The sequence below is a fragment of the Acipenser ruthenus genome, chromosome 4 (assembly GCF_902713425.1).
Source record: "Acipenser ruthenus chromosome 4, fAciRut3.2 maternal haplotype, whole genome shotgun sequence".
Classification (NCBI taxonomy): Eukaryota; Metazoa; Chordata; class Actinopteri; order Acipenseriformes; family Acipenseridae; genus Acipenser; species Acipenser ruthenus.
This window is the reverse complement of record NC_081192.1, coordinates 15,770,903-15,795,777: the sequence shown is the minus strand read 5'-3', so window position 1 is coordinate 15,795,777 and position 24,875 is coordinate 15,770,903. Positions and strand designations below refer to the sequence as shown.

Sequence of the window (24,875 nt, the reverse complement as noted above, 5' to 3'; positions counted from 1 at the left end):
TAAATTCATTCTGCGATAAATAAAGTAGAAAAATCACTGTTTTACCTTTTGCAGGGTGAATCCACGTTCACGTTGTAAACTTTCTTGAAGTTATACAGGCTGATGACTTCGTCATTTAAGGCATCTAATTCAATGCAGCCCTTGTATTTTGGTAAATTAAGGGTACGTGGTGGCTGTCAGCAAAAAAAAATACAAAAAAAAAAACATTGTTAATAAGTGTGTGCCCAGCTGAAGTAATAGTGAGAACCGGTTTGAACCTGGATTGGTCATTACAATAGACTCCCCCAATTAACTCAATTCAACTGATCTAAATGGTGGCAGATCTAAATACTTTATAACTCTCTGTTATTAGTTTCATTCATTTTGTCATTTCCTTGCTAACTTACATGATTGCTAATTGCGCTGTTTTGTCTAACAAGCTATACAGCAGTTGTACTCTGTGTCCTTCCTCCCTATAAATTACCACATCGTTTTTTTTGCTTTACCCGTTGAGATTGATTGGCTTGAGGACACTGTTAAGGCATTGTTTGGAATAAGTTTGTTTCAAAAGAAAGAAACCGGTTAATGGTCTTTTTTGTTTGATAAGTATTTAAAATGTTACCTTAAACTCAGCGGGAAATCCTCCAACATAAAACACAACATCATTGGGATCAAGATTTAGGAGGTTATCAGTGTAATCCCCGTCTTTGGTTATTGGTGGTTGGTTTTCCGGTGAGGTAGAAGTGGATGATTTAGTGTAAAGGAGTTTTGCATTTTGGTAAATCCTGCAAACATGAATACATACAGTAGTAAATACATAAAATATTGCAGGGCTACCTCATATCGTTTTAAGAGTTTTCTTTCCCCTAATTGCTAAATCTTTAAAGCTTGCCTTTATGTTTATTATTTTTCTACCAAAGCTGTTCTTAACTAAAGTCACATAAACATTTTTTCCAACTTGAAGCGAAGTGTTTTCATGTTCTAAGTAAGGAATCTTTAGAATAATAATTACTACTTTGTGCACAAGATGAGATTCTAAACATATGTTTAAGCTTAGTTGATTGATGGGGAAATAACAATACTGTAATAATAATAGTACAGTAAATATATGGCATGATACCATTTCAAAATAACAAGAAGTCAGGGATATCACACACATCATGAACGGTTTTAGAAAATCAGCATTAATAAATTAACAATTAAAACACTATATTACCTCTCAAACTTGACCTTGTCCAGAATAGATTGGTCTTGAGGACTTTTTGCGACCTCTGTGTCCATCTGAATCTCAAGCTCTTTACCTCGCAAGTTGTAAACACAAAAAAGCGTATTGTCTCTCAGAGCCATGCCTATATAGTCTGTCGAAGCCTGAAAAGAAAAAAAAATACATGTTCTAAATGCGCCCCTTATATAATGGTCGACGCCTAAAGATACGCTTTAGAGATGGTTTCTATAATAAAACTTTCTCTTCCTCTGCAAAAACGTAAATTAGTTACATTATTAAACAAATATGAATTATAAAAAAAAAAAAAAAAAAAAGAGAGTTTAAAGGTTTGTGAAACAAGACGGTATTTTATACTGGATCACTCAAAGCTGCTTGAAATTTAAGCAGTTTAAAGTGAGTTTCAATATTGTCACATTTGCCAAAGAGGACATCTACCGTCCTGTGATAATGAACACTCTGCAGTATTCAGAAATGGATTGGTTGCGGTTTTTACTGAACCCTTAAAGGGCATTACCATTTGATAATTGACCATGTCAAGAATCATTCCGACATGATTTTTTTAAATTATCATTTATTATTTATTTATCCAACGACCAAAATAAAAGAATAGACATCCTGTCAGATTCTCTGCAATGTGTGCTAATGTTCTGAGGTTTCTAACTAGTGAAAGCAAACAGCATTAATGGCATAGAAAGGCGAAATCACCAGTAATAGCCCTGTTGAAGTTACTCACATAGTTAATTGTAATACAGTGATATACATATACACTATCTATCTATCTATCTATCTATATATATCCTTTATCTTTTGTGATACAGTCATTTTACAACAACTCACATCTTTTTTGCCCAGGTACATCACAAACATATTTCCACTGTCCGTCTGGCGACGGCGGTCTCCTCTGACTACAGGTCTATGGAGGTACAGTGACAGGGAAGTATAGGCCTTCAAGTCTTCAAGGTTACGGGGAGGCTGTACCTCTACATGAGAATTGCCATTGAAAATCATGGGCACAACAATCTGTGAACACATAATAGAAACAATATGTTAAACATATACATATATATATATATATATATATATATATATATATATATATATATATATATATATATAAACTGTACATGATTTGTTTGATCCACATGTCAGCTTGAACACAGTTCATTAAGGTTTTCAGGCCAAAATACATTTATTACGGAAAATCTAACAGTTTATGTAACAGATTTAGTAACGAACAGACCTTAAATTACTGTAACTAGTTTTGTACCATTTTCTGTTTAATTGACCTGTCAAGACATGCTTCTTATAATTGGAATTGAAAAAGGATGGTTTTCCAATCACTTTAAACTCCCAGTGACAGATAGAAACTCGGCACAAATAACAGACTATAAAAACACACCTTGTTGGCAGCATCCCTGGCCTGCTTAATCAGTTCCTTGATGCGCTCTACATTGTCAGAGATGTTACTGCTAGGGGTTAGTTGCCGGCTCATCTCCTCAACCTTGTCCATCTTGTCCAAGAGTGTTGGGATGGCACTGCTTAAGTTTTTCACTGAAAGAAACATCAAATAAGGCAGAGCAGAGAAAGATGGTCCAAAATGTTAAACATATATATATATATATATATATATATACACACACATACAGTCAACATCGGTTATCCAAGGTGTCTAGTTAACCACGGGTGCACATGAGCCATGGCATTAACATGCATATATAAGTAACAGAATGCACACATTTACAGTATTACAGTATTTACAAGTTCATTTTTAGTGAAATGTCCTTATGAAAAGTTGAAAGAACTGCAGTGAATGAATCAATTACAGTATAGTGTCACGTAGAGTTCAGTCACATTAAACGACAGCGTTGAGTTATCCACTAGTCTTTTTAAAAGTGTCATGTTATGAGTAAAGCGTGGTGTCGAATTCAAATATTAAAAGAGGCAGGATGCATATATTTTATATGGAGAAAATCCAGGAGCAAGACTGCCTGTCGAGTTAAGTGAAGGTGTCAAGTTATCCACCAGTCAAGTTATATATATATATATGTATTGCAGCAGCCTATGTGAGTAACTTCAACTGTATCACTAGTAGCATCATCCTTTCTATCCCATAAACGCCATTTGCCATTACTATATATATATATATATATATATATATATATATATATATATATATATATATATATATGTATGTATGTATGTATGTATGTGTGTGGTCAACTAGATCAACATAGATCAATCTTTAGAATTTCAGATTAACAGGGATTGATATGATAGCACAGGGTGCTATTGAACTACTGAATGTGAATTTGAAATCAGACCATTTCATAAACTTACCTGATTGATCAACTTCATCTAAAACCTTGTTTAAATTGGGATCAACGGGACTGGCCCCATTACTGTTTTTAATCTTGTCCACTTCAGTTTTGATTGGGTTCAACTTGTTCATAACATCCCCTACTTTGTCTTGGGCCCTGCCAGCCATATCCTTTGCACGGTTGATAGTGTCTGAAATATCATCTGAAATAAAAACACACAGAAAAGATATTTTACTTCCATGATTCAACACATTTTGTATGCACTTTGCTTGTTGTTGACATTTGTTTCCACATTTATGATTTTAGAAAGTTAACATTTGTAAATACTGGGCCTGTTTTAACAGCCTTAACTGTGGCAGAACTAAATACTGCCAGCATTTAACTGTATAACTCCTGTGTATAACTGTATAACTCCTGTGCTTACCCCTATGGGTGGATTTACTGACCACCCCTGATTAATATCACTTAACACAATAAAATTACACTGGGAAAAGGTTTTAGTTTTAGGACAACAGTATTTAGATGCACCACAGTTTAGATCATTAAAATAGACCCCCATTGTTTTAAAACAAACAGTTGAGTAGGGAATATCCTCAAGGACCAAAGAGATTTTTCATAAAACAGGTCATGCAACAAAAATTTGACACCTGGTGGGAAAAAAACCTTACTTCTCAGAGGACTCAAACCTGTATTATTTACCTCTTTTAATATTGCCGAGTTCATCTTGTGCTGATCGCAGGTCGTTCTGCAGGGTTTTCTCCTTGTTTTTTGCAACCTCAAAACGTTTGTTTAAATTGTTAAGTTCGGGGATAGCCTCTGTAAAATCAAGAATGACAGAAAGGGTATTTATGACACTGCTGCAGATGCTCTTTACTCCCTCAAACGCTGTGTAATAAGAGAAAACTGAACCACCGAAAGCGCTTTCCTTGTGGTAGTGCTAATATACAGCTGTTACTGATATATTAATAGTTTAGATAAAGAGGTGAGTTTCTTGAAACTGTTGCTCATGGCTACTACAGCTGGTGTATCAACAACGATTAAAATGTGGAAGTAGAGTGAAGTCACAGCGTAAACCACATCAAAACATAAGCATGAGCTGCATTCCTGGTAAGCTGGAGCTCTTCAAATTCAGAACCCAGTGTGTGAAAGTATTTTGTTTCGTGCATTTTAATATGTATAGTTTGCATGTGTAGTTTGTTGTCTCCTCTCTTACATATGTAGAAATGTAAAGCACTGCGAGTAAAAAGTTGTAAATATTCTCACCCATTTCGAACTTTTAGGAGTTTACCACAGAGTTCAAATAATAAAGAGAATTATTGTTCTAAATACTTGTATGGTTGTTTCTTTCTGACTTTTTTTTCCAGTTCTGTAAGAGTTTGGCAACCCACTTGGATTTATTTGACAAGAAATGACCCAATTAAACATAATAAATAAACACAACAGATTACCTTTCAACTTTGCCTCTGTATTTTTTGCATCGTTTAACAGTTTGTCACCATCGTCTCTTAGCTTTTTGCCTTTGCTATTCAAGTCCTCTTGTTGCACGGTCTACAAAAATAATGCATAAACAAATGAATGAATGAATGAATGAATGAATGAATGAATGAATGAATGAATTAACAGAGACGAACATAAGAAAATAAATAAATACACACACAGACAGAGCTTTAAATACAGCATTAGAGTATCATGAAAAAGTCTGTCATTATGTCCTGCACCCCAGATTCTTATTTTTCAGCTTGTATCTTTTGTTCTATACACACATGCAATGACAAATATTTCGAATAGTGATCTGTATCAATGTCTTAGTGGTGCAGTCCACATCATCCAGTGAGAGTCAAATGTTTGTCATTGAATTTGTTAAGTGTCTTTTTTCTTAGTTATGGATGATACATACATACATACATACATACATACATACAGATATGAAAACACCACCAGCTGGTGTACTGTATTCTTCACAAAGAAATAAAAAAGAGTTTGACCTTTAGAACCTAAATTATAAACCAGACTTACAATAGACTAATTAACTGCATAGCGAGTACCAAAGCCCTGTCGTAAAGCTTACATTTAGGGCATTGTCGGCAGCCTCTTTGGCTCTGTTAGCTGCATCCTCAGCAGCTTTGATTGCATCAGTGATATTCTTATAAGCCTCAATACCGTCAACAGCACAGCGCACAGCGGAATTACTGCTTGCATTTTTCACAGCCCTACAAGACGAGAGAGAAAAAAAAAAAACAATGGTTCACATATCCATACCAAGGACACATATAAAGTCACTTGTTCTTGAACCGTATAAAAAAGTACATGCTCACTATCCTCACAACTTGTGGAATTGTTTATTGTAATAAATATCCCATAATAAATACCAGTAGCTTAGACAATTCTGCGCATACCGCAAGTGCTTCCCCAATATTGTGGATAATAATGCTGCTTACTCTTGCAACTCCTTTGCCTGCCGATCTAGGTTCCGTGCATGCTCCTCTGCCTTCAAAACAATGTCTTCTTTGCTTCCAACTTGAGAAAGCTCCTTTACTTTATCACCGAGTTCTGATTTTGCTCCATCGAGCTGAGCTGCGAGCCTTTCATACTCCTGAGGATAAAGAGAAACACCTAGTTAGAATGAGTTGCACATCATGCATTAAATACATTCTGATTCATTTAATGACAAGTGGAATCTCTGTAATTCCTTTTCATTCAGATTCCAAATCCCGATATCCCGATATGTGGACATGGTAGTTTCAATAAACAAACGTCACACAGGCTCCCATGCACAGTCTTCAGCTGAATGACTGATTCCAATGAAGTGAGACAGAGTGGAAAAAGCCTAACTGACTTTTTATTAAAATCCAGGCATTTAAAAAGAGAGTCAAAAGCACTCATCACATAATTTAATTATCGTTTAATCAACAAAGGAAAGACACTAAGCTGCCTTCTGTAGTCACTAGTTCATTTTTTGTGATCAGAAGGAGGAGTAGTTAAATACATTACAGTAAGCTTTCATAGGATGTGGCTACTTTTTCTAGGGGTGCGCAAACTTCAAAAAGTTAAATGCAAAATATGAACTAGTTTGACCCTACTACTATTAAGTCAATGTAATGTTTTGTATTTAAAAATAATTTAGAAACCCTGTATTTCTCATAACAGTAATTTATATAAAAGTTGTTGGTAACCCTATCAGCTATGATACAAATTGCATCAAAATGTAATTCAGTATTGTACAAATAAATGTTTAAAAACGTTAGTAATCCCTTGTTACACGTATCAGTAAAGTGTCTGCATATTGCTTTATAACAGTACCACAGAAGTTTGTGACACTCAAGCACTGGACATTCAAGGGCTTACAAAACCAAACCAAACTTGCAGCCCTCATTTTTTTTCTAAATAAATTGAGTTTAATTTTAAGGATGATGGCCCAAGAACAACTTTTTTTTTTTTAATAACTACTCTTTGGTACCGTCTCTTGTACCGTATTTGACTAGGCGCTCTGCTCAATGCTGGAAATCAAATAAACAGTGTGCCACACACACGCTTGTAACATGCTTTTCAGAAGTGTTGCTTTGTCATAAATTAAACAAACACAAACAGACTTATATATAAAGTAGAGAGTGTGCCCTTATGCAAGTTTACCACAGTATTTTTGTAGTTTTGCAATGTTTTTCCCATTGTTATACTATGTATTTACCATAGTTTATCTTGGTTTGCCATGTTTATTAATATGCTTCACCATACCTTGCTATTCTTTAGAATGCTTACCCGTGCTTTCACTATGTTTTATTACACTTTATTAAACTTTTATAAGGGTGTTTTCTCCCTGGAAGGTTTTTTTCTTACCACACGGCTCTCGTCCAGCTTCCTGAGAAGGTCATTGGTCTGGTCAAGTTGAACTTTGGCCAGTTTAACCTGATCTTCAACTTTTTCTTTCTCTTGCTTCAATTCTTGCATCCTCGTCTGGAAGAAAAAAGTGATAATGTAGACTGCAGTAAAACATATTGAACTTTGCTGTGCTTTCACTATGGTCAGCCTTTATTAATGATAATTTGCCTTGAAAGAAGATGACAATGAAACATTACAGCAAAGTAGCGGGAGCGTTCCTCATTTTGATAGTGCATACATTATTTACTATATATATATATATATATATATATATATATATATATATATACAGTAAATTATTGCATGTCCACCACTTACAATATATATGCAGGGCAGTAAACCGATTCATGTGTATAAAAAGCATCGGTCAACATCACATAGGGTCCTACACCGTCTTTTTTCAGTCCAGAATGCTTGCTTTTGTATATGTGTACACTGTAAATGCAATTACCTTGATATCTGATAATGCAAGGAGATTTCCCCTGTTTAATTGATTGGCTTTGTCAACAGCTCCAGAAGCTTCTTTCAGTGCATCCCGGAGGTCATTCAGCTTCGTATCGTACTGTTTCAGCAAGTCAGAGACCTTTTCAGACTTTCTCTGGTTTTCCTCAAGTTGTTTAACCAAGTTATTCTTAACACGGTTCAGCACTGAAATATTGATAGAGGAGTATTAGTTGTCGGCCACCTGTCTTCCAGTTTTTCAATTTCCACAGAAAGTACCTAAAATGGCAGGACACCTCCAGCGCTAAACTGTTATTTCAGTCTTTCATAAATATTTGATCTCTATAAAAATGGTTAAATTACTATAACATATGTCTACAAACAGAGAGTAGGGTTTCCTATCTCCTTTTCTACAGAATTGAAGTATTATTATTATTATTATTTATTTCTTAGCAGACGCCTTATCCAGGGCGACTTACAATTGTTACAAGATATCACATTATGTGGCCTTTGGTCACATATGGATATTGAACACAGTCAACAACAAGAAGCTTGGAGGACTAGTGAATTAGGAATTAGTTATAATGAACCAAAGGTGTTATCTGTAATCTGTATTTTAAAATTGCTTACATTTCTGAGCCTCCTCTCTTTCTCTCTCTGCCCGCATCTTCTGTGTGTTGAAGTCACGTTGCTCCATCTCCCTCACCATGCGCTCAGCCTCAGCCAGCTTCTTCCCAATGTCCCCTGACGGCAGCCCGGAACCACCTGAATTTGTGTCCTTCAGCTGTGCGAGCAACTCTGGAAGCAAACAAAACCATTCAATGTACACAAAGTTGATAAACTGAGGTCTAGATTATCAAAGATTTTTACTCCAAATTTACATTATCACGATATATTTTTATTTTATTTCAGAAACGAAAAAAAGGGGGGCTTGTAACAGTATTAACTTATTTCATATGAGTTTAAGAATAATTATACAGTAAGTACAATTCTTACCTTGAATTCTCTTCCAAACACCCTGGACTTCAGACACCAGGTCTCGGGCTCGCTGGTTTGTCTGCTCAATATTGTTAAACACAGTCTGTGTATTTTTGGAATTCTTGTCCGCCTGGGTGGAAAGAACACAGAACAAGGGTTCATTATGGTGAGAGTCTGTGGAGATGTAACGCCTGAAACAATCTCCAGTGGAGTGGGTAGTTTTTGATGTTTTTACACTGTTACAATTGTTCTACAGTATTCCTCCCTGTTTTATTCCTTAATTTGCCTTTGGACTTCAAATTAGGATCCTTAAACAACATCACCTGTAACTACTATTCCCATGTTACTGTTTTATATTTTGGTCCACAGTAAGTGCATGTTTAATATTTAGTCGCAATTTTAGCAGTCATTTCCTGACCTTCCTAGCACTAAAATGTGCTAAAAGTACAGGTTTGGCATAGTGTATCGGGCAATTACCTTTTCCCCCAGTATGGTTATATCTTGAGTAAGATCAATGGTGCCAGACTCTAACTCGTTAACCTTCAATCTCTGGCTCGTCACATTGGAACGGTATCTGTTTAGCAGGTTCTGAAACAATAAAGAAGAAAGCATTTCCCAATAAAGTTAACTTGATTTTTAGAGATGTCAGAAGATATTGAAAAATAACATACAATAACAAATCAAACACGTGCCACATCAAATTCATAATTATTATACAGCAATATATCTAATCCAAATCAGAACTAGACGCCATTCTGCAACAAACTACATTCCCAAAGCAAATGATTTTTTCTCGTAATGTGTGTGCATGTACTATATTGTGAAGACCTCAACGAAAAATGTTTTACCTTTGTCTCCTCAATATTTTTTTCCAATTTCTTCATTCTTTCCTGGGCAAAAGCACTTGCATTAACATTTTGGAGCTGTGCTTTTAAATCTGCAAGATCCCGATCCATTCTTTCCAGGTCATCTGTGAGGGTTTGAACACAGCTATCGCATTCTGGGAACAATGAAAGAAAATGCAATTGCACTGTGAACAAATGAAGCATGTCTGCCTAATTTCCTTTTATAAAAGCCATTGTTAATTACTTACTTTGCTGTTTAGCAATAATGGATTGTACTCAGTTTTTAGTTTATTTATTTTGTTTTTTAATGCATTTCCCAGATCTGTAATTGCAATTTAAGGCACTGAAATGACCTACCATCACACATTTCATCTGTGCTGGTATCCTTTGGCTCCATATTTCTGCACACTGAATTAGAGAGAAAATGGTTTTACTTAAAATATCCAATTATACAGTATATCAAGTTGTGGATTTCCTGTATATACAGTATATATACAACTTTCCCCTATATCGACAATAAATAAATGTAATGCAATAATAAAAGAAAAAAGTGATTAATATCTTTACATAAAATGTTTTCTCTAAGCTTGTGAGTAATAAAACCTAAAAACTCACAAAACATATTTCTCCTATGATCGCACAAAGGCCAACAGGCATGCATGCTTTTATTCGTTATCTGAGCAATTTGGTGGCGAGGAATCAAAGGGTGTTAATGAGGCAATAACCAGGCCTTTCATTTTTGTATCATTAGCACAGATGAGCTAATTTATCCTCCAGCCACATGCCACTTGCAAACGATGTGCATTAACATAAATCAAAAAGTGATAGACTGAAACTTATCAGCAGAGAAATTTAAATACAGCACACATATTGACTATTTTATGCTGTACACATCTCCGGTGGATGAATAGGTGTGTCAGGTATATTTAGGGTCCCTGCAAGTAGAACTGAGGACATTGTTCCCTCACACACTGACAAACTCACATGAGAAGATATCTCTGATAATCTAGTTTAACACAGTCCAATAGCAAAAGGGAGTTTTGCACATCACTTTCAAAATGGCACCTCTGTATTCTTCACTCACCTCCAGTCAGGGAATCACAGTTTCCAGGGTTTCCATTATTGCCACAGTTACAGGGACTGCATTTTCCGTTCAATGCTATTGGGTCACCATAGTAGCCTGGAGCGCACCTGCACAGAGCAAACACATAATACATTACATGAGATACACTAATAAGCCCATTCGTGTCTTGCAACAAAATTATGATCTGTAAGGAACATGTGCTATAATGTTTTCTTAAATTTATCTTGTTCTCAAATATGTTCTCTTCTGCACAAAACCATGTTCTAATGTGTATTTAAAGTTGATTCAAATTACATTTTCATAATTTTTTTTCTGTCCTCTTACTTCTTTCCCATCATTCTTAAGCAATTCCTCAGATATTGTGTTCAATGGATTTTTTGATCTAATGTGTGGAGTTTCCCGACTGCCTTTCACTATCAATCACATGTGAAATGAAATGCTGGTCCACATACAAAATTTATAGACAAGTTTTTTTTGTTTTTTTTAATTTGCACCTCACCTGAAGAAGACATTTTTGTATATATATATATGATGTTATTAAAAAAAAAAGTTAAAAACAAAAACCTTGTTCATATTATATATGTGTAGATCAGCCAAGTGCCTGTATAGTTGTAAGAGCCAGCGCCATCAAGTGAACGGGCTTTGTGTACAGAAGTTGCATATTAAAATACATCTTCTATTTATTTTTTTTGCTAACTTAACCTTCTAACACACAGTTCAAACTCAAATGGATGGAACATGTAAATTGCTGTTGATATAATTCACAAATTTCAAAGAACATTTTTGAAAGCTCACTTAAATTTAAAACAGTTCTCATTTTGTTACAAAACTGCAAAAAAGAAATCAACCTCCTGGTACATTATGTTCATTGCTGCTTGGCAAACATGTTGTCGGTTACTAATTAAATAATTATTAAACTGAGACCACATTGTTTTGAAGAGATTACAGTAAAATATTAACCATTGGCACTTGGATCCAGTGTAGCCAGGCTTGCACAAACACTCAAAGCGTCCTCCAACTTCCTTACAGCTAGTGGCAAAGCTGCAACAATAAGAAAAGTTGAATATTAGTCAGAGATACAATACGTGTTGTTTGCTGTAATTAACATATCCACCTACTTGTTTCTTTTTTCATTTGGAGAAATTTGTGGAAGTGTAATGGCATTATGTGGCAGATGGGAGCCAAACTATACCACTTTATGCGAGTTCCACAGTATAAGGGTGATAAGTTCTTATACAGTAATGAGTGAGCGCTGTACATTAAAATTGATTGTAGCTTGTTTCTCATTACCACATACAAGTTTACATTAAAACATCAACAGCTTTGGAATTGAATGTTACAATTGGGAAACAGGCATTTGTGTGTATTGTAGTAATCAAAAATACAACACATGGATTTTATTACAGAATTTTACCACTCGGAGGAATCCCCTTGAATTACATCACCTATCTGTGGTTATCCTGGGATTATTATTATTATTATTGTTATTATTATTATTATTATTATTATTATGATTTATATATTTATTTCTTAGCAGAATGTGGTTGTTTATGTAATCCAATATGATTCACCAGTGCCGTAAAGTGCAGGATATTATGTTGATCAAATCCACCCTTAAGTCAAGCAATCTAACATTTCAGGTACTGTCTTCATCTTAGAAGTACTTATAAAAACACTTTGTTAATTTCACAGCAAATGAAACTAATGAAAGGTTAACCGGGTGAGATGAATGGAACTACAACAGGCCCCATTTTCAGGAACAACCTGGTAACATTTATTCATTTATGAGCTTGTAGCCTTTGCTGGAAAGAAACTCCACCTGTTGTATGTTATAGCAAGAGGACATGGGCAGACTTGACAGGTCCCTTGGGTTGCGTTTCCATAGTAACCCTCCATACAACGTTCACAGTTGTCTCCCGCAGTGTTCCTCAGACAGTTCTAAACACAAAATGCAACATGTTAATCATTGCCTTCTATTTCTACACAGGTGATGTATTCTTACATAATGCTTTACCACAATTCCCTCCCTGTCGACTCCGACTGAGTCATGTCTTCGTGCATTCTTTTATCATACTAACAAATATATGAAAAACATTCAGTACAACAGGTCAGGTCTTGAAAAGAAAACTTTTAAGAATAGGCTGAATCTGCATGACAGCTTATACAGCCTCGCTCTTCAGGTTCCATGAGATCCGCAAAACAAACTAAATGATGCATGGAGACGTATCATGGATGAAATCTGAGATTTCAGTGGAACACTGGTTAAGTATTTAGAAGTGAGCATAATGCCTCTTTATGTATATGCTGCTAGCATTCGCTTTTAGCTAAGAGTTATTATAATAGTTGCATTAATTGTATAATAAATAATAACTGCTTAATGGTATATAGCAATAAGGCACTTTAATCACCAATCAGGTTGCTTGACCTACTGTATACAGCTTTTATGTCAGATTAAAAGCCATTGAACCTCAGAGTGTTTGAAGTTATGGCTGCAATGCCAAATTAACTTACTGTAGCATTTACTCTAGTTTGTAACATTTGTTTTCCGTAGATGGAATACAACTTGGCAAAGTTAAATAACGATCAAGAAGCAGATTATTATTATTTATTTATTTATTTATTTATTTATTTATTTATTTATTTATTTATTTGTTTCTTAGCAGATGCCCTTATCCAGGGCAACTTACAATTGTTACAAAATATCACAGTACAAAGTAGATCAGGAATAGTTAACATTTTTGTCTCTCAGTTTTACAACAAAAGACTGTCGTAAACTTTACGAGTAAATGCTTAGTGAATGTGTCCTCAACCTTGTTTATACCCATGCTGCTTAGAGATATTCTTGCTTATACCTGTCCCGTCTCATACAATAACCATCAGTGTGAGGACTTAGCCGGCACACCCTTATAACAACTTCAGTTCCAAGCAAAGCCTAACTAGTCACATTTTTAGTCAAATCTAGTTATTCATGATTAACAAATAAATATACTATCAAAACATTTCTGGAATGTTGTGCTGGAAAGTTAGTGGTATACTGAACAGGAAAATCACTCCATCTTGTATGTTTTCTTTTTGTTTTGAATGTTACCTTTTGCTAATCTGTTCAGGATAAAAAAAAAAGCAAACAGCAAATATGTTTTCATTGTCAAAAAATGTGTTTGTAAAGTTTCATGTAACATAAACAAAGAATGAACATTGATAGGGAAAACAGCCAACACTTCTCTCATTTCTGTTGTGTAATTGACACAGTTATCAGATACTCTGTTGTGGCATGGAATGTATCTTAACTGATGTCCTAAGGGGAAAGTTACAACTATAGTTATCGCTTGATTAAAACTACCGGCAGCAAAGTGGATTAGATTAAGTGATATAGAAGCCTGAGGCTATGGGTTCTTTCTACATAAATGAGCTCTGTGTGACTGAATATACAGAAAAAGGAAGAGAATACAGTATGTAATACATCCTTTTAAGGATTATTATCGTGACGGTGAATGCTTTAAATATCTATTTTAAGTATAGCCTACTATAAAAAGAAACTTCTACAAACAAGCTGAATACATTTGTCTGAAGTATTCTTCTTTGAAACATTTTGTGTGTAGATTAATCTGATAAATTTAAGACTGACCTAAATAATGCACATGATTTGTAAATATAACGCCATGATTATAAATAGTGGCAAGCTGTCTAAACAGGGGTGTGAATTATTGTACAGCACTAGCATGGCAGAGGATACGTCAGTCTATAACCAGTAATTTGATCACAGCTGACAAAAATAACACCAACTGATAAGCTGTCCTTTATATGTCCAAATTTACTCTTTCAAAATCACCCAAGCAACACTGACAGACAGAAGGTTTAAACATCAGCCAGTGTCCTATTCATATTGTCTGAAAAACAGAGTGTGTTCTTCCTATTCCACTTTATTTACTCTAAGTGTTGCCTTTTCCTTTCTGTCCAGCATACTGTGCTTGAGCCATTATTAACAGTGCTGGCAAATGTTTCGTGATATGTATTGCTTATTGGTGATAAAATGGTTTAATTATATTACGTCCCTGTCATTTGTCAATACTGTTAAAGCTTAAGTACTAGATCTGTGTTACAACAGGTATGATCAAATAATAATATAGCTGTGCCTATACTGCACCAGCATTTTGAGGATGGCTATTTTGTATTCAAGGTTTTACCAGTAAGTACATCTATCTGTACATTATAAATTCATTGGTCTACTGTATTTTTTCTGATACTGCCATTCACTGGGAGAACTTAGAATGAACTACTACTGAAGCTACTGTAGCATACAGCAATTAAAATAATGAAATTGTTTCTCAAATAAATAAATTAATAATGAGGTCATAAACCAGCAATTTCATCGTCCATAAACACGAGGATAGCTTTGAAAGCCCATGTTGAGATACGTGACAGAATACTTCCAGAAGTTTTACTTTGTACAATACTGACTTGCTCACTTACCAAGCACTTTCCAGACCCGTCCTCACAGGTGTTAGAATGTCCATTACAGAAGCACGGCACACAGCGACCCAGGTACAGGCCCTTATTGTCTCTGTAGTAGCCAGGAGCACATTTCTATATACATTCAGACAAGGGGAAGGAATGTATGATTAATGGAAACCAATTTTGCAAAGCAAATATCGACCCAGCATTTCACATAAGCTCCATGTTGTACAACTAAGGTTATGCTATATTGCCCCAGTCTCAATACATTGCTCACCAACAGCTCATTGACATACGTTTATTTTTTACAACTCAATAAAGTGTCCTTACGCAAAGAGTATTTCCCTGCTATGAAACAGAATCGTTTTTTAGTGTAGCACTACACTGGACATAGCTAACTGCAGTCCACCAAATGGTTCTTTAGTGATGATCAAATGTGGTTTGTATGAACTCAAGCTCCCTCCCCCATTGTCTTTTAAAAAATAGCCAGTTATTAAGGTACTATCATCTTATTACAAATTATACAAAGTAGGCAACAACACGCAATGTTATACTGTACATATTGCACTGCGACCTTCATATATCATGACTTCATTGTATCTTTACAAACCATCTGATTGTATTGTCTCAATTTTTTAGATTTAACTTTAAGTTTACCAACAAAGCCACAGGCAGTTTGGGGTTAATTAGATAAAACTTGAATCCTGTCATTTACAATCTCTATTCAGAAATCAAGTCTTAAAAACTGCCAACCCCTATTTTCTAGGTGCTATATAAGAAGGCAGTGGCAGGCCAAGTGTGTCGGTTCAAAGGGCTAGAGTTCGAGGTGCGTTCACTCTAATCCAAACACAGAAATACATAAAGTACAATATACTGCAGCATACCATTCTTATTTAAGAGGCTAGATAGAAACCGAAAGAGAGAGTAAAAAAGCAAGTTCTTTATGCCAGAATAATGTCTTAACAGTCAAAGCATTAAACCTGCTTAATAGGTAAATGCAACAATATCAGAAAAAAGTAACTGCAAGATACTTGATTCATTTTTAAGTTACCTTATTTCCTGAGTTTGATGCAATGCCATCTAAATGAGAGAATGAAAGTCTCTGTTGCTGCTTCTGTCCCAAACAATGTCCTACAACAACCAACCAAACAGCAAGCCATCTCATGTTTCTCAACCAAAATGTATCTCCCCACATCGTTCAGGTATCTGTCTTCTTCACCTGAACACACTGGCGAGCAAATTATTATCCCTAAAGCCAAATATTTCCTCTTATAAATCCCTTAGTGCCAAGGCTGACTAGTCACAGCTCTGTAAAATGTTATTAGCTCCACCTTTAAACTGCCTGTGAGTCAGAGCTAGCAACACCTCAGTGGTAAAACACAAAACACAAAAACACTGAAGTTAACAAATCAGAACGCGCATAAGCCAAAGGTGGTATTGGGTGCGGCAACCACTCACTGTCTCCACCCAAAGGTAAGTCAGACATAACCAGACAGTTACTGCACAGTGTTCATTCTGAATCACACTGCACAAACTTGTAGCCTACGTGAGAAAGACTAGGGAGCGGTGTACCACTTCCCTCCAGGCTATGCATATTTGTCTTGTGTATCATGTTAATTAAATAACATGCAGAACTCCACTGGAGAAATCGAGCTTCAGCCTGTTGGTTTACAGAAATATACAGTATGTACAATTCTAAAGCAAGAAAACACACAGACTAATCAATGTTGTATACAGGTATAACTAGTCCATCAGTTGAACTCAATGCCTAAAATGTAATACACATGTAAAAATATATACAGTATTTTATGAACATTTTAAATATTTAGTACTGCAATTTAATGGTCAGTTTAAAAACTAAATGGTACTAATTATTAATAAACTCCCATAACACTAATTTTCTCATAGCTGCGGTACTGTGGGTCCAAACCCTGAAGCTTTAAATAAATGTTCTTTGAAGTATTTTGGTTTTGAAGGATTACACAAAGTTTTGCATGCATCAAACTTTTCTAGACTGTTGACAAAAAAGTCAACAACGGCCGATAACTGTTTCATGAATATCAACCATATTCAATCCATTTAGTCGGACAAACTTTTTAGCCAAAAGAGCTATGTCGACATCTGGCAAGATTGAACATGGGCACTGCTTCAATATTATTGTGCTAAATATGTTAGATTTGTCTCATTTTGCATGTACCTTCTACCAAAGACAACTATTCTCCCTTGTATCCACTACCTTTACTTTTCTAAATGAGCCATACCATATATGGCCCAAGAGAAATGCATTGAACAGCCCTGTATTAACACATCAGTTAAAGTGAACAGGTCTTTGTATTACAAATACTGTTTGTGTACAGGATCAATTTTGATACGTTCATATGTTTATTAAAACTTAAATGCAGCACCCTTGCGGTGATAACATAACTGTGTGGTTTATTGGTACACAAAGAGAATGGCTTTCTCGGCCTCTCAGTTGATGATGTGCTGTGAGTTTCCTACCTGGCATGAATCCCCCCTGTCTTCAGCTGGGCATGTGCAGACCTCGACATTGCTGGCAGTGACTCCACTTCCTGTGGGACTGACTCCCTCAAGGCCGACCTCGCCCAAGGCGAGACGCTGGCTTTCTGTGAAGTAAAGGGCTCTGATACGCAAACCATCCAAGCCAGCTAAAACCATCATCAGCTCTTCCCTTGATACTGGGCTGTTGGTGGTGGCATGTCTGAAATTACCCTGTCAAAATACAAGCAAAGTCATTTGGACAGTTAATTACACTGTTTGGACTTGAACTTCCCAGAAACATTTACCTTTGTTCACAAAAAACTTTGTTAGTGTGCAAAATGTGAAGCATTTTTTTTCCCTGAAATAAAACAAGGCACCAATTTGAAATTAACAAGCATGTGCCAGTCTAGTACATAATATTTATAATCCATAAATTAACTTTTGAGTTACTTTATTTATTTCTAGCTTTGCACACATCGTCATCATCATCTATACAGATAAGGATACCTGCAGTGACCAAGAAAAAAACACCATGTTGAAGGAAAATACCATCTACTGCAGTAGTTCCCAAACTGGGCGGCTGTGGGGGCCGCAGCACATACACAGATATTACCTCACAAAGCAATATTTCCCATTTCAATGGATTAATTTGCTTTGGATCCTCAGTCAGGACTACTAAGTTTGGAACCCCTGACCTGCACAGAGGTATCTCCGGCAGATTTTGCTCTGAAAACAATGCACTGATTACCCCAACTGTCTTTGGAATACGAATGCTCTTATTTCTGATTGCAGAATCCTCAACTCACCCCGCCTAGACAAGAGCATAGAAGTTGAAATAATAGAGTACTTTTGTGGAAAGCCATTTGGAAATCCATTATGAATTTAAGTTAATAATATTTGGCTAGAAAATACAGAAACCTCAGCTGTATATATTATGTTTGTATCTGACAGATTTTAATTTGAGACACTGACCCAAAAAGCTTTACAATACAATATGTTCTGGTTATTGGCCTGCATTCAGAGCAAAAGTGATAAGCTTCCTATTTGGCTTTGGACTATAGCAGAAAGTGTAAGTCAAATAACTTTTTGGATAGTACAAAAAAATAAAAGGCTGATAAAAACATATTTCTGACTGTCTACAAAAAAATAAATTAATTAATTTCAAAATATAAACTTACAGAGAAAGAATACAATAAAAAAAAAACTTAGTCATTTCACATTTTCATAAACCACTTAGAGTGAGAAAACGGAGTAAAGTACAAGCTTGAAAATATTTTTTCACAGCTGAGAAGAAACGACTCGGGTCCCTCAGAAACTCATATCATGTTGCCATGTTGTGTAGATAGTAAACCATGATATGAACTTGTCTTTAACATATAATTACATGCCAGCTGTAACATAATACTTCTGTTGTACAAACAAGATTCAGGTGCTTGCTTTTAAGAGCAATTACCCATTTGGACTGGTGTCAAATAAACAGAACTGAACTGATTTGTGTGAAATCAAGTACAATAGTTGTAGTGCCCAGCCCCTCTGCATGTGTAAATGGTGTATGTAAAGGCACTATACTGTAGAAAATGTTGAAAGAAGCTTCAGTACAGATCAGACATATTACCTGTCATGTTTTGCAAATGTGGGTAAAGATTAATAACCTTCCTATCTGTCCAGTCATCTCTAGTGAGCATACAGGCCAGATTTTGATAGGGTTGTGACTCTCTCATCATTCATGCCTGCAAGTCTCCACACGTTAGCCTTTGTATGGAAACTTTTCTTGAAAAGTAGTTTTGGAATCTGGAAATATTTATTTAACTAGTGCACTGGCATCAGTTTTGCCCTGCTCTTCTCCTACTGTATAACCGATTACCAGATGTATCTGAGCATTTGAGAAATAGGAGGCTGTGTGGTCCAGTGGTTAAAGAAAAGGGCTTATAACCAGGAGGTCCCCAGTTCAAATCCCACCTCAGCCACTGACTCACTGTGTGATCTTGAGCAAGTCACTTAACCTCCTTGTGCTCCGTCTTTCAGGTGAAACGTAATTGTAAGTGACTCTGCAGCTGATGCATAGTTCACACACCCTAGTCTCTGTAAGTCGCCTTGGATAAAGGCATCTGCTAAATAAACAAATAATAAAATGATAGCTACTTATGTTTCATCACCAACATGCTGTGTAACGCCATAAATATCAGCATATGAAATGCTAATATCCAATTTGCAGGTTTGACAATATGTGATAAGTTGACCTGAATAACTACATATTCTTTATTTTTTTTCTCCCAGTCTGTCAAATGAATATATTGTTGTCCAAAACGCTTCAGGGTTTTATATAATTAATTATCAATGTGTGTGGACCTTACAGAAAACCAAGATCCTATAATTAAACAAATAAATAAAACAATTGGAACAGTATTTAAAACTAGCAAGAATCATGTGCAAGAAGGAGGAATTAAATTATTGTTAGAAGTATAGTATCCCTTATGAAAATGAAATATATTCAACATATTTTAAATATATTTTGTACCGTAAAATATATTGCAAAATATATAAAATATATTACCTGACTTAACATATATGTAATACTCATCCCAAAATATATAAATGAGCTGAAACAAATGTTGAAATATATTTTAAATGTTAAAAATATGACACAGAAACAGATATTTTATATACAGGATATATATATATATATATATATATATATATATATATATATATATATATATTCTGGGCAGCTGGCTCTTTGAGCTATATATATATATATATATATATATATATACAGTACTGTGCAAAAGTTTTAGGCAGGTGTGAAAAAATGCTGTAAAGTAAGAATGCTTTCAAAAATAGACATGTTAATAGTTTATATTTATCAATTAACAAAATGCAAAGTGAGTGAACAGAAGAAAAATCTACATCAAATCAATATTTGGTGTGACCACCCTTTGCCTTCAAAACAGCATCAATTCTTCTAGGTACACTTGCACACAGTTTTTGAAGGAACTCGGCAGGTAGGTTGGCCCAAACATCTTGGAGAACTAACCACAGTTCTTCTGTGGATTTAGGCAGCCTCAGTTGCTTCTCTCTCTTCATGTAATCCCAGACAGACTCGATGATGTTGAGATCGGGGCTCTGTGGGGGCCATACCATCACTTCCAGGACTCCTTGTTCTTCTTTACGCTGAAGATAGTTCTTAATGACTTTCGCTGTATGTTTGAGGTCGTTGTCATGCTGCAGAATAAATTTGGGGCCAATCAGATGCCTCCCTGATGGTATTGCATGATGGATAAGTATCTGCCTGTACTTCTCAGCATTGAGGAGACCATTAATTCTGACCAAATCCCCAACTCCATTTGCAGAAATGCAGCCCCAAACTTGCAAGGAACCTCCACTATGCTTCACTGTTGCCTGCAGACACTCATTCGTGTACCGCTCTCCAGCCCTTCGGCGAACAAACTGCCTTCTGCTACAGCCAAATATTTCAAATTTTGACTCATCAGTCCAGAACACCTGCTGCCATTTTTCTGCACCCCAGTTCCTGTGTTTTCGTGCATAGTTGAGTCGCTTGGCCTTGTTTCCACGTCGGAGGTATGGCTTTTTGGCCGCAAGTCTTCCATGAAGGCCACTTCTGACCAGACTTCTCCAGACAGTAGATGGGTGTACCAGGGTCCCACTGTAATTCTGCCAATTCTGAGCTGATGGCACTGCTGGACATCTTCCGATTGCGAAGGGAAGTAAGCATGATGTGTCTTTCATCTGCTGCAGTAAGTTTCCTTGGCCGGCCACTGCGTCTACGGTCCTCAACGTTGCCCGTTTCTTTGTGCTTCTTCAAAAGAGCTTGGACAGCACATCTGGAAACCCCTGTCTGCCTTGAAATTTCTGCCTTGGAGAGACCTTACTGATGCAGTATAACTACCTTGTGTCTTGTTGCTGTGCTCAGTCTTGCCATGGTGTATGACTTTTGACAGTAAACTGTCTTCAGCAACCTCAACTTGTTAGCTGAGTTTGGCTGTTCCTCACCCAGTTTTATTCATCCTACACAGCTGTTTCTGTTTCAGTTAATGATTGTGTTTCAACCTACATATTGAATTGATGATCATTAGCACCTGTTTGGTATAATTGTTTAATCATACACCTGACTATATGCCTACAAAATCCCTGACTTTGTGCAAGTGTACCTAGAAGAATTGATGCTGTTTTGAAGGCAAAGGGTGGTCACACCAAATATGGATTTGATTTAGATTTTTCTTCTGTTCACTCACTTTGCATTTAGTTAATTGATAAATATAATCTATTAACATGTCTATTTTTGAAAGAATTCTTACTTTACAGCATTTTTTCACACCTGCCTAAAACATTTGCACAGTACTGTATATATATATATATATATATATATATATATATATATATATATATATATATATATGTTAAGGGCGAAACCCGGTGGTCTGACGAGTCTAGTTTTGCATTTCTACACTCTCTCCTGCCAGCTTCCTATTGCGTGTCGGGGTATCTGCCTCGCCTCCACTTCTGACAACAATGTAGCGACTGTGTTCTGGGTTTCCAGCGGCGGTGCAGAAAAGGCAGGACACCAGGGCTGGTTTTAATAGAGGTTAAAAACTCTTTTTATTAGCTCTCTCTCCCAAAAAGTTAATATTCACGTATTTATTTGTAACTTGTATGTTTTATAGTTATAATTGTACACTTTGATTTGATTAGTGCACGTTTTTTATATATTGTCGACAAGCACTTTGTAATTGATTTATCACTTTCTAGTAGCTTCTCCATTCAGTCTCCTTTCTAATGCCTTATTGGGTACTGACTAATTGAGTTATTGATAGTTTTACCCACCTGTGTGTGGCGAGTTTGCCTGCGCGTATGGAGGAGTGAGACTTTTTGACTTTTAACTTTTTGGGAGAGAGAGTTAATAAACCTCTATTAAAACCAGCCCTGGTGTCCTGCCTTTTCAGCACCACCGCTGGAAACCCAACACACAGTCGCTACATTGTTGTCAGAAGTGGAGGCGAGGCAGATACCCCGACACGCACTTGGAAGCTGGCAGGGGAGAGTGTAGAAATGCAAATAAATCCAAATAAATCAGCATAGGCAAAACTAGATTGGCCCAGCATCGATGTTGAAGCGTTGGACAAAACTAGACTCGCCTGGGCAAGCCACGAAATTCAGTGAAAACTGTTGAAAAAAACGGGTTTCACCCAGTCGTCTATTTCAAGTTCTGGGCCAATCTAGATTTGCCCAATTGGATGCGGGCGAGTGCCGGAAAAAAGTGGTAACATCGGGATTAACCCAGAAGCCCTTGAAGAAACTAGATTGGCCCGGGCAAAACTAGACTCACCAGACCACCGGGTTTTGCCCTTAACATATATTCCAACTTCTATTTCAACTGTATATATATAAAGAATTTCATTTCTTACCTTCAATGTATTATTATTATTATTATTATTATTATTATTATTATTATTATTATTATTATTATTATTATTATTAATATTATTAATGAGTCATTTAGCAGACGCTTTTATCCAAAGCGACTTACAGAGGGGATGAACTATGCATCAACAACTGCTGCTGCAGAGTCACTTACAATAGGACCTCGGTTTCATGTCTTATCCAAATTCATATGCCTTAATTCCCCTTTGCATGTTCTTCTTGGCTGACAGATTAAAATATATGATGAAAACAAAAACAGTTCAGTCAGGAAACTCATGCGATAGATAAAATATTTATTACAGATTAGACATGATAACACATTTATGCATATTATACGTTCTTGGATAACACATTTAACATATAATACATCTTTGGCCTTTGGCCTTGCCTCGGGAAACCCCTGATAAGTGGAGAGGCTGACTGTAGGAAGCCATGGGCAGGGGGCAGATAGCTGCCCTCCCCCTTAGACGAAGCCAAAAAACAGGTGGACTCTGGGGAGAAGGAGGCAAACTCTAACTCGCAGCAGGGAGGTAATGGATCAGGTAAGATTTGAATCCTTTCCCTGACGATCATTGGACAAGTAATTACGTTGTTAGCGATAAGGTACTGCTATTTCGATTGACAATTGCCTGGTTATCAACGCTTAATAAGCTTGATTTGATTGACTGACTAAAAGAGTTAACTGCCTGAACTACCGCTTTGCTTCATTTATCAGCATCAGCAGCAAGTAGCTCATTTGTATATAGAGGCACAAAGGACGCTGGGACTGCAGGGTTATGGGGAAAATGTCTATTGTCTGTTAAATTGCTGTTAATTATTGTGTTATTGTTGTTGTTACGTCGAGTGTTATTCATTGGGAAGTGTTGTGTGTTATTGAGTGTTGTTCCTGGATTTATGTGATGTCACAGTCAGCAGTGGTAGGGTCTGCAGGAGTGGTGGAGTGGCTCACTCCTGCAGTGTGTTGTGTTTTATGTGTTGTGTGTTGTGCGTTGTGTTTTGTGTGGTCTGCTTGTGAATAAACAGCATTCAGAGCTTAAATCCAGTGTGTCTGTCTCATTCCTGGGTATAACCCGACAATGGTGCTTTTAGCGTCCTGCTTTGCTACAGTATACATGTATATATGAGTTTTTGTGTGTTTATGCATTTTTTTACATTGCCACAATTTTAAATTCCACGAACGTTTAAATACTCTCCAGCGTACTACAATATAGCTTTTAATCTCGCGAGCAAGAACATCTCATTTTAAATCTTGCAAGCGTGTTACAATCCTCCAATAGAAATGTAGGAATTTGCTGTCACTCAGTAGTTGGGGCGGGTTTAAAGTATTCAGAATGAACAAATGCGAGATACAAGTCAGGAAGAAGGGACATTGCCCTATTTATTTTTTTCACGGGGTAAGGGGTCAAGTCAACGTGAACTGAGTAACCATTTCTAGTGTTTTTCCAGTGTTTATTAGATATACAGTGATTTCATTTTGTTTTGTGCCAAGGGATTTTTATTGTTTTTTATCGGTTAAAGCAGAAAATCAGAAGCCCTAGTTATAACATGTCACCCCTGGTAAAATGTAAATCGATCAGAAAATTATGAAAAATTTATTTTTATTTTTTCACCACTATAACTGACATATTGAAATAAAGTAATGTACCAGGTGTTTGCCTACTTACTGTATTTGCAGAAAAATTGGCAATAGCCTCCCCCTGGTGGCTGATTAGTGAAATGTCTAATTAAGTACATTATGT

At 36.2% G+C, this 24,875-nt stretch overlaps 1 protein-coding gene across 4 annotated transcripts in view; it reads right to left on the bottom strand.

Moving 5' to 3' along the window:
• The window catches only part of LOC117399383 (laminin subunit alpha-3-like), a 120,307-nt gene that overhangs the window by 16,899 nt on the left and 78,533 nt on the right, over positions 1 to 24,875 (bottom strand). For all 4 annotated transcript variants that reach the window (XM_033998490.3, XM_033998488.3, XM_033998489.3 and 1 more), the window contains 22 exons: positions 17,698 to 17,928; positions 15,217 to 15,330; positions 12,566 to 12,684; positions 11,707 to 11,787; positions 10,747 to 10,853; positions 10,020 to 10,070; positions 9,666 to 9,817; positions 9,295 to 9,405; positions 8,836 to 8,947; positions 8,470 to 8,637; positions 7,850 to 8,046; positions 7,357 to 7,473; positions 5,961 to 6,115; positions 5,591 to 5,732; positions 4,971 to 5,070; positions 4,222 to 4,338; positions 3,542 to 3,724; positions 2,604 to 2,755; positions 2,042 to 2,224; positions 1,196 to 1,347; positions 602 to 764; positions 46 to 173 (listed from right to left, as the gene is read on the bottom strand). In XM_033998490.3, the coding sequence (XP_033854381.3) occupies positions 46 to 173; positions 602 to 764; positions 1,196 to 1,347; positions 2,042 to 2,224; positions 2,604 to 2,755; positions 3,542 to 3,724; positions 4,222 to 4,338; positions 4,971 to 5,070; positions 5,591 to 5,732; positions 5,961 to 6,115; positions 7,357 to 7,473; positions 7,850 to 8,046; positions 8,470 to 8,637; positions 8,836 to 8,947; positions 9,295 to 9,405; positions 9,666 to 9,817; positions 10,020 to 10,070; positions 10,747 to 10,853; positions 11,707 to 11,787; positions 12,566 to 12,684; positions 15,217 to 15,330; positions 17,698 to 17,928 (3,035 nt within the window). The remainder of the gene's footprint in view (positions 1 to 45; positions 174 to 601; positions 765 to 1,195; positions 1,348 to 2,041; positions 2,225 to 2,603; positions 2,756 to 3,541; positions 3,725 to 4,221; positions 4,339 to 4,970; positions 5,071 to 5,590; positions 5,733 to 5,960; positions 6,116 to 7,356; positions 7,474 to 7,849; positions 8,047 to 8,469; positions 8,638 to 8,835; positions 8,948 to 9,294; positions 9,406 to 9,665; positions 9,818 to 10,019; positions 10,071 to 10,746; positions 10,854 to 11,706; positions 11,788 to 12,565; positions 12,685 to 15,216; positions 15,331 to 17,697; positions 17,929 to 24,875) is intronic.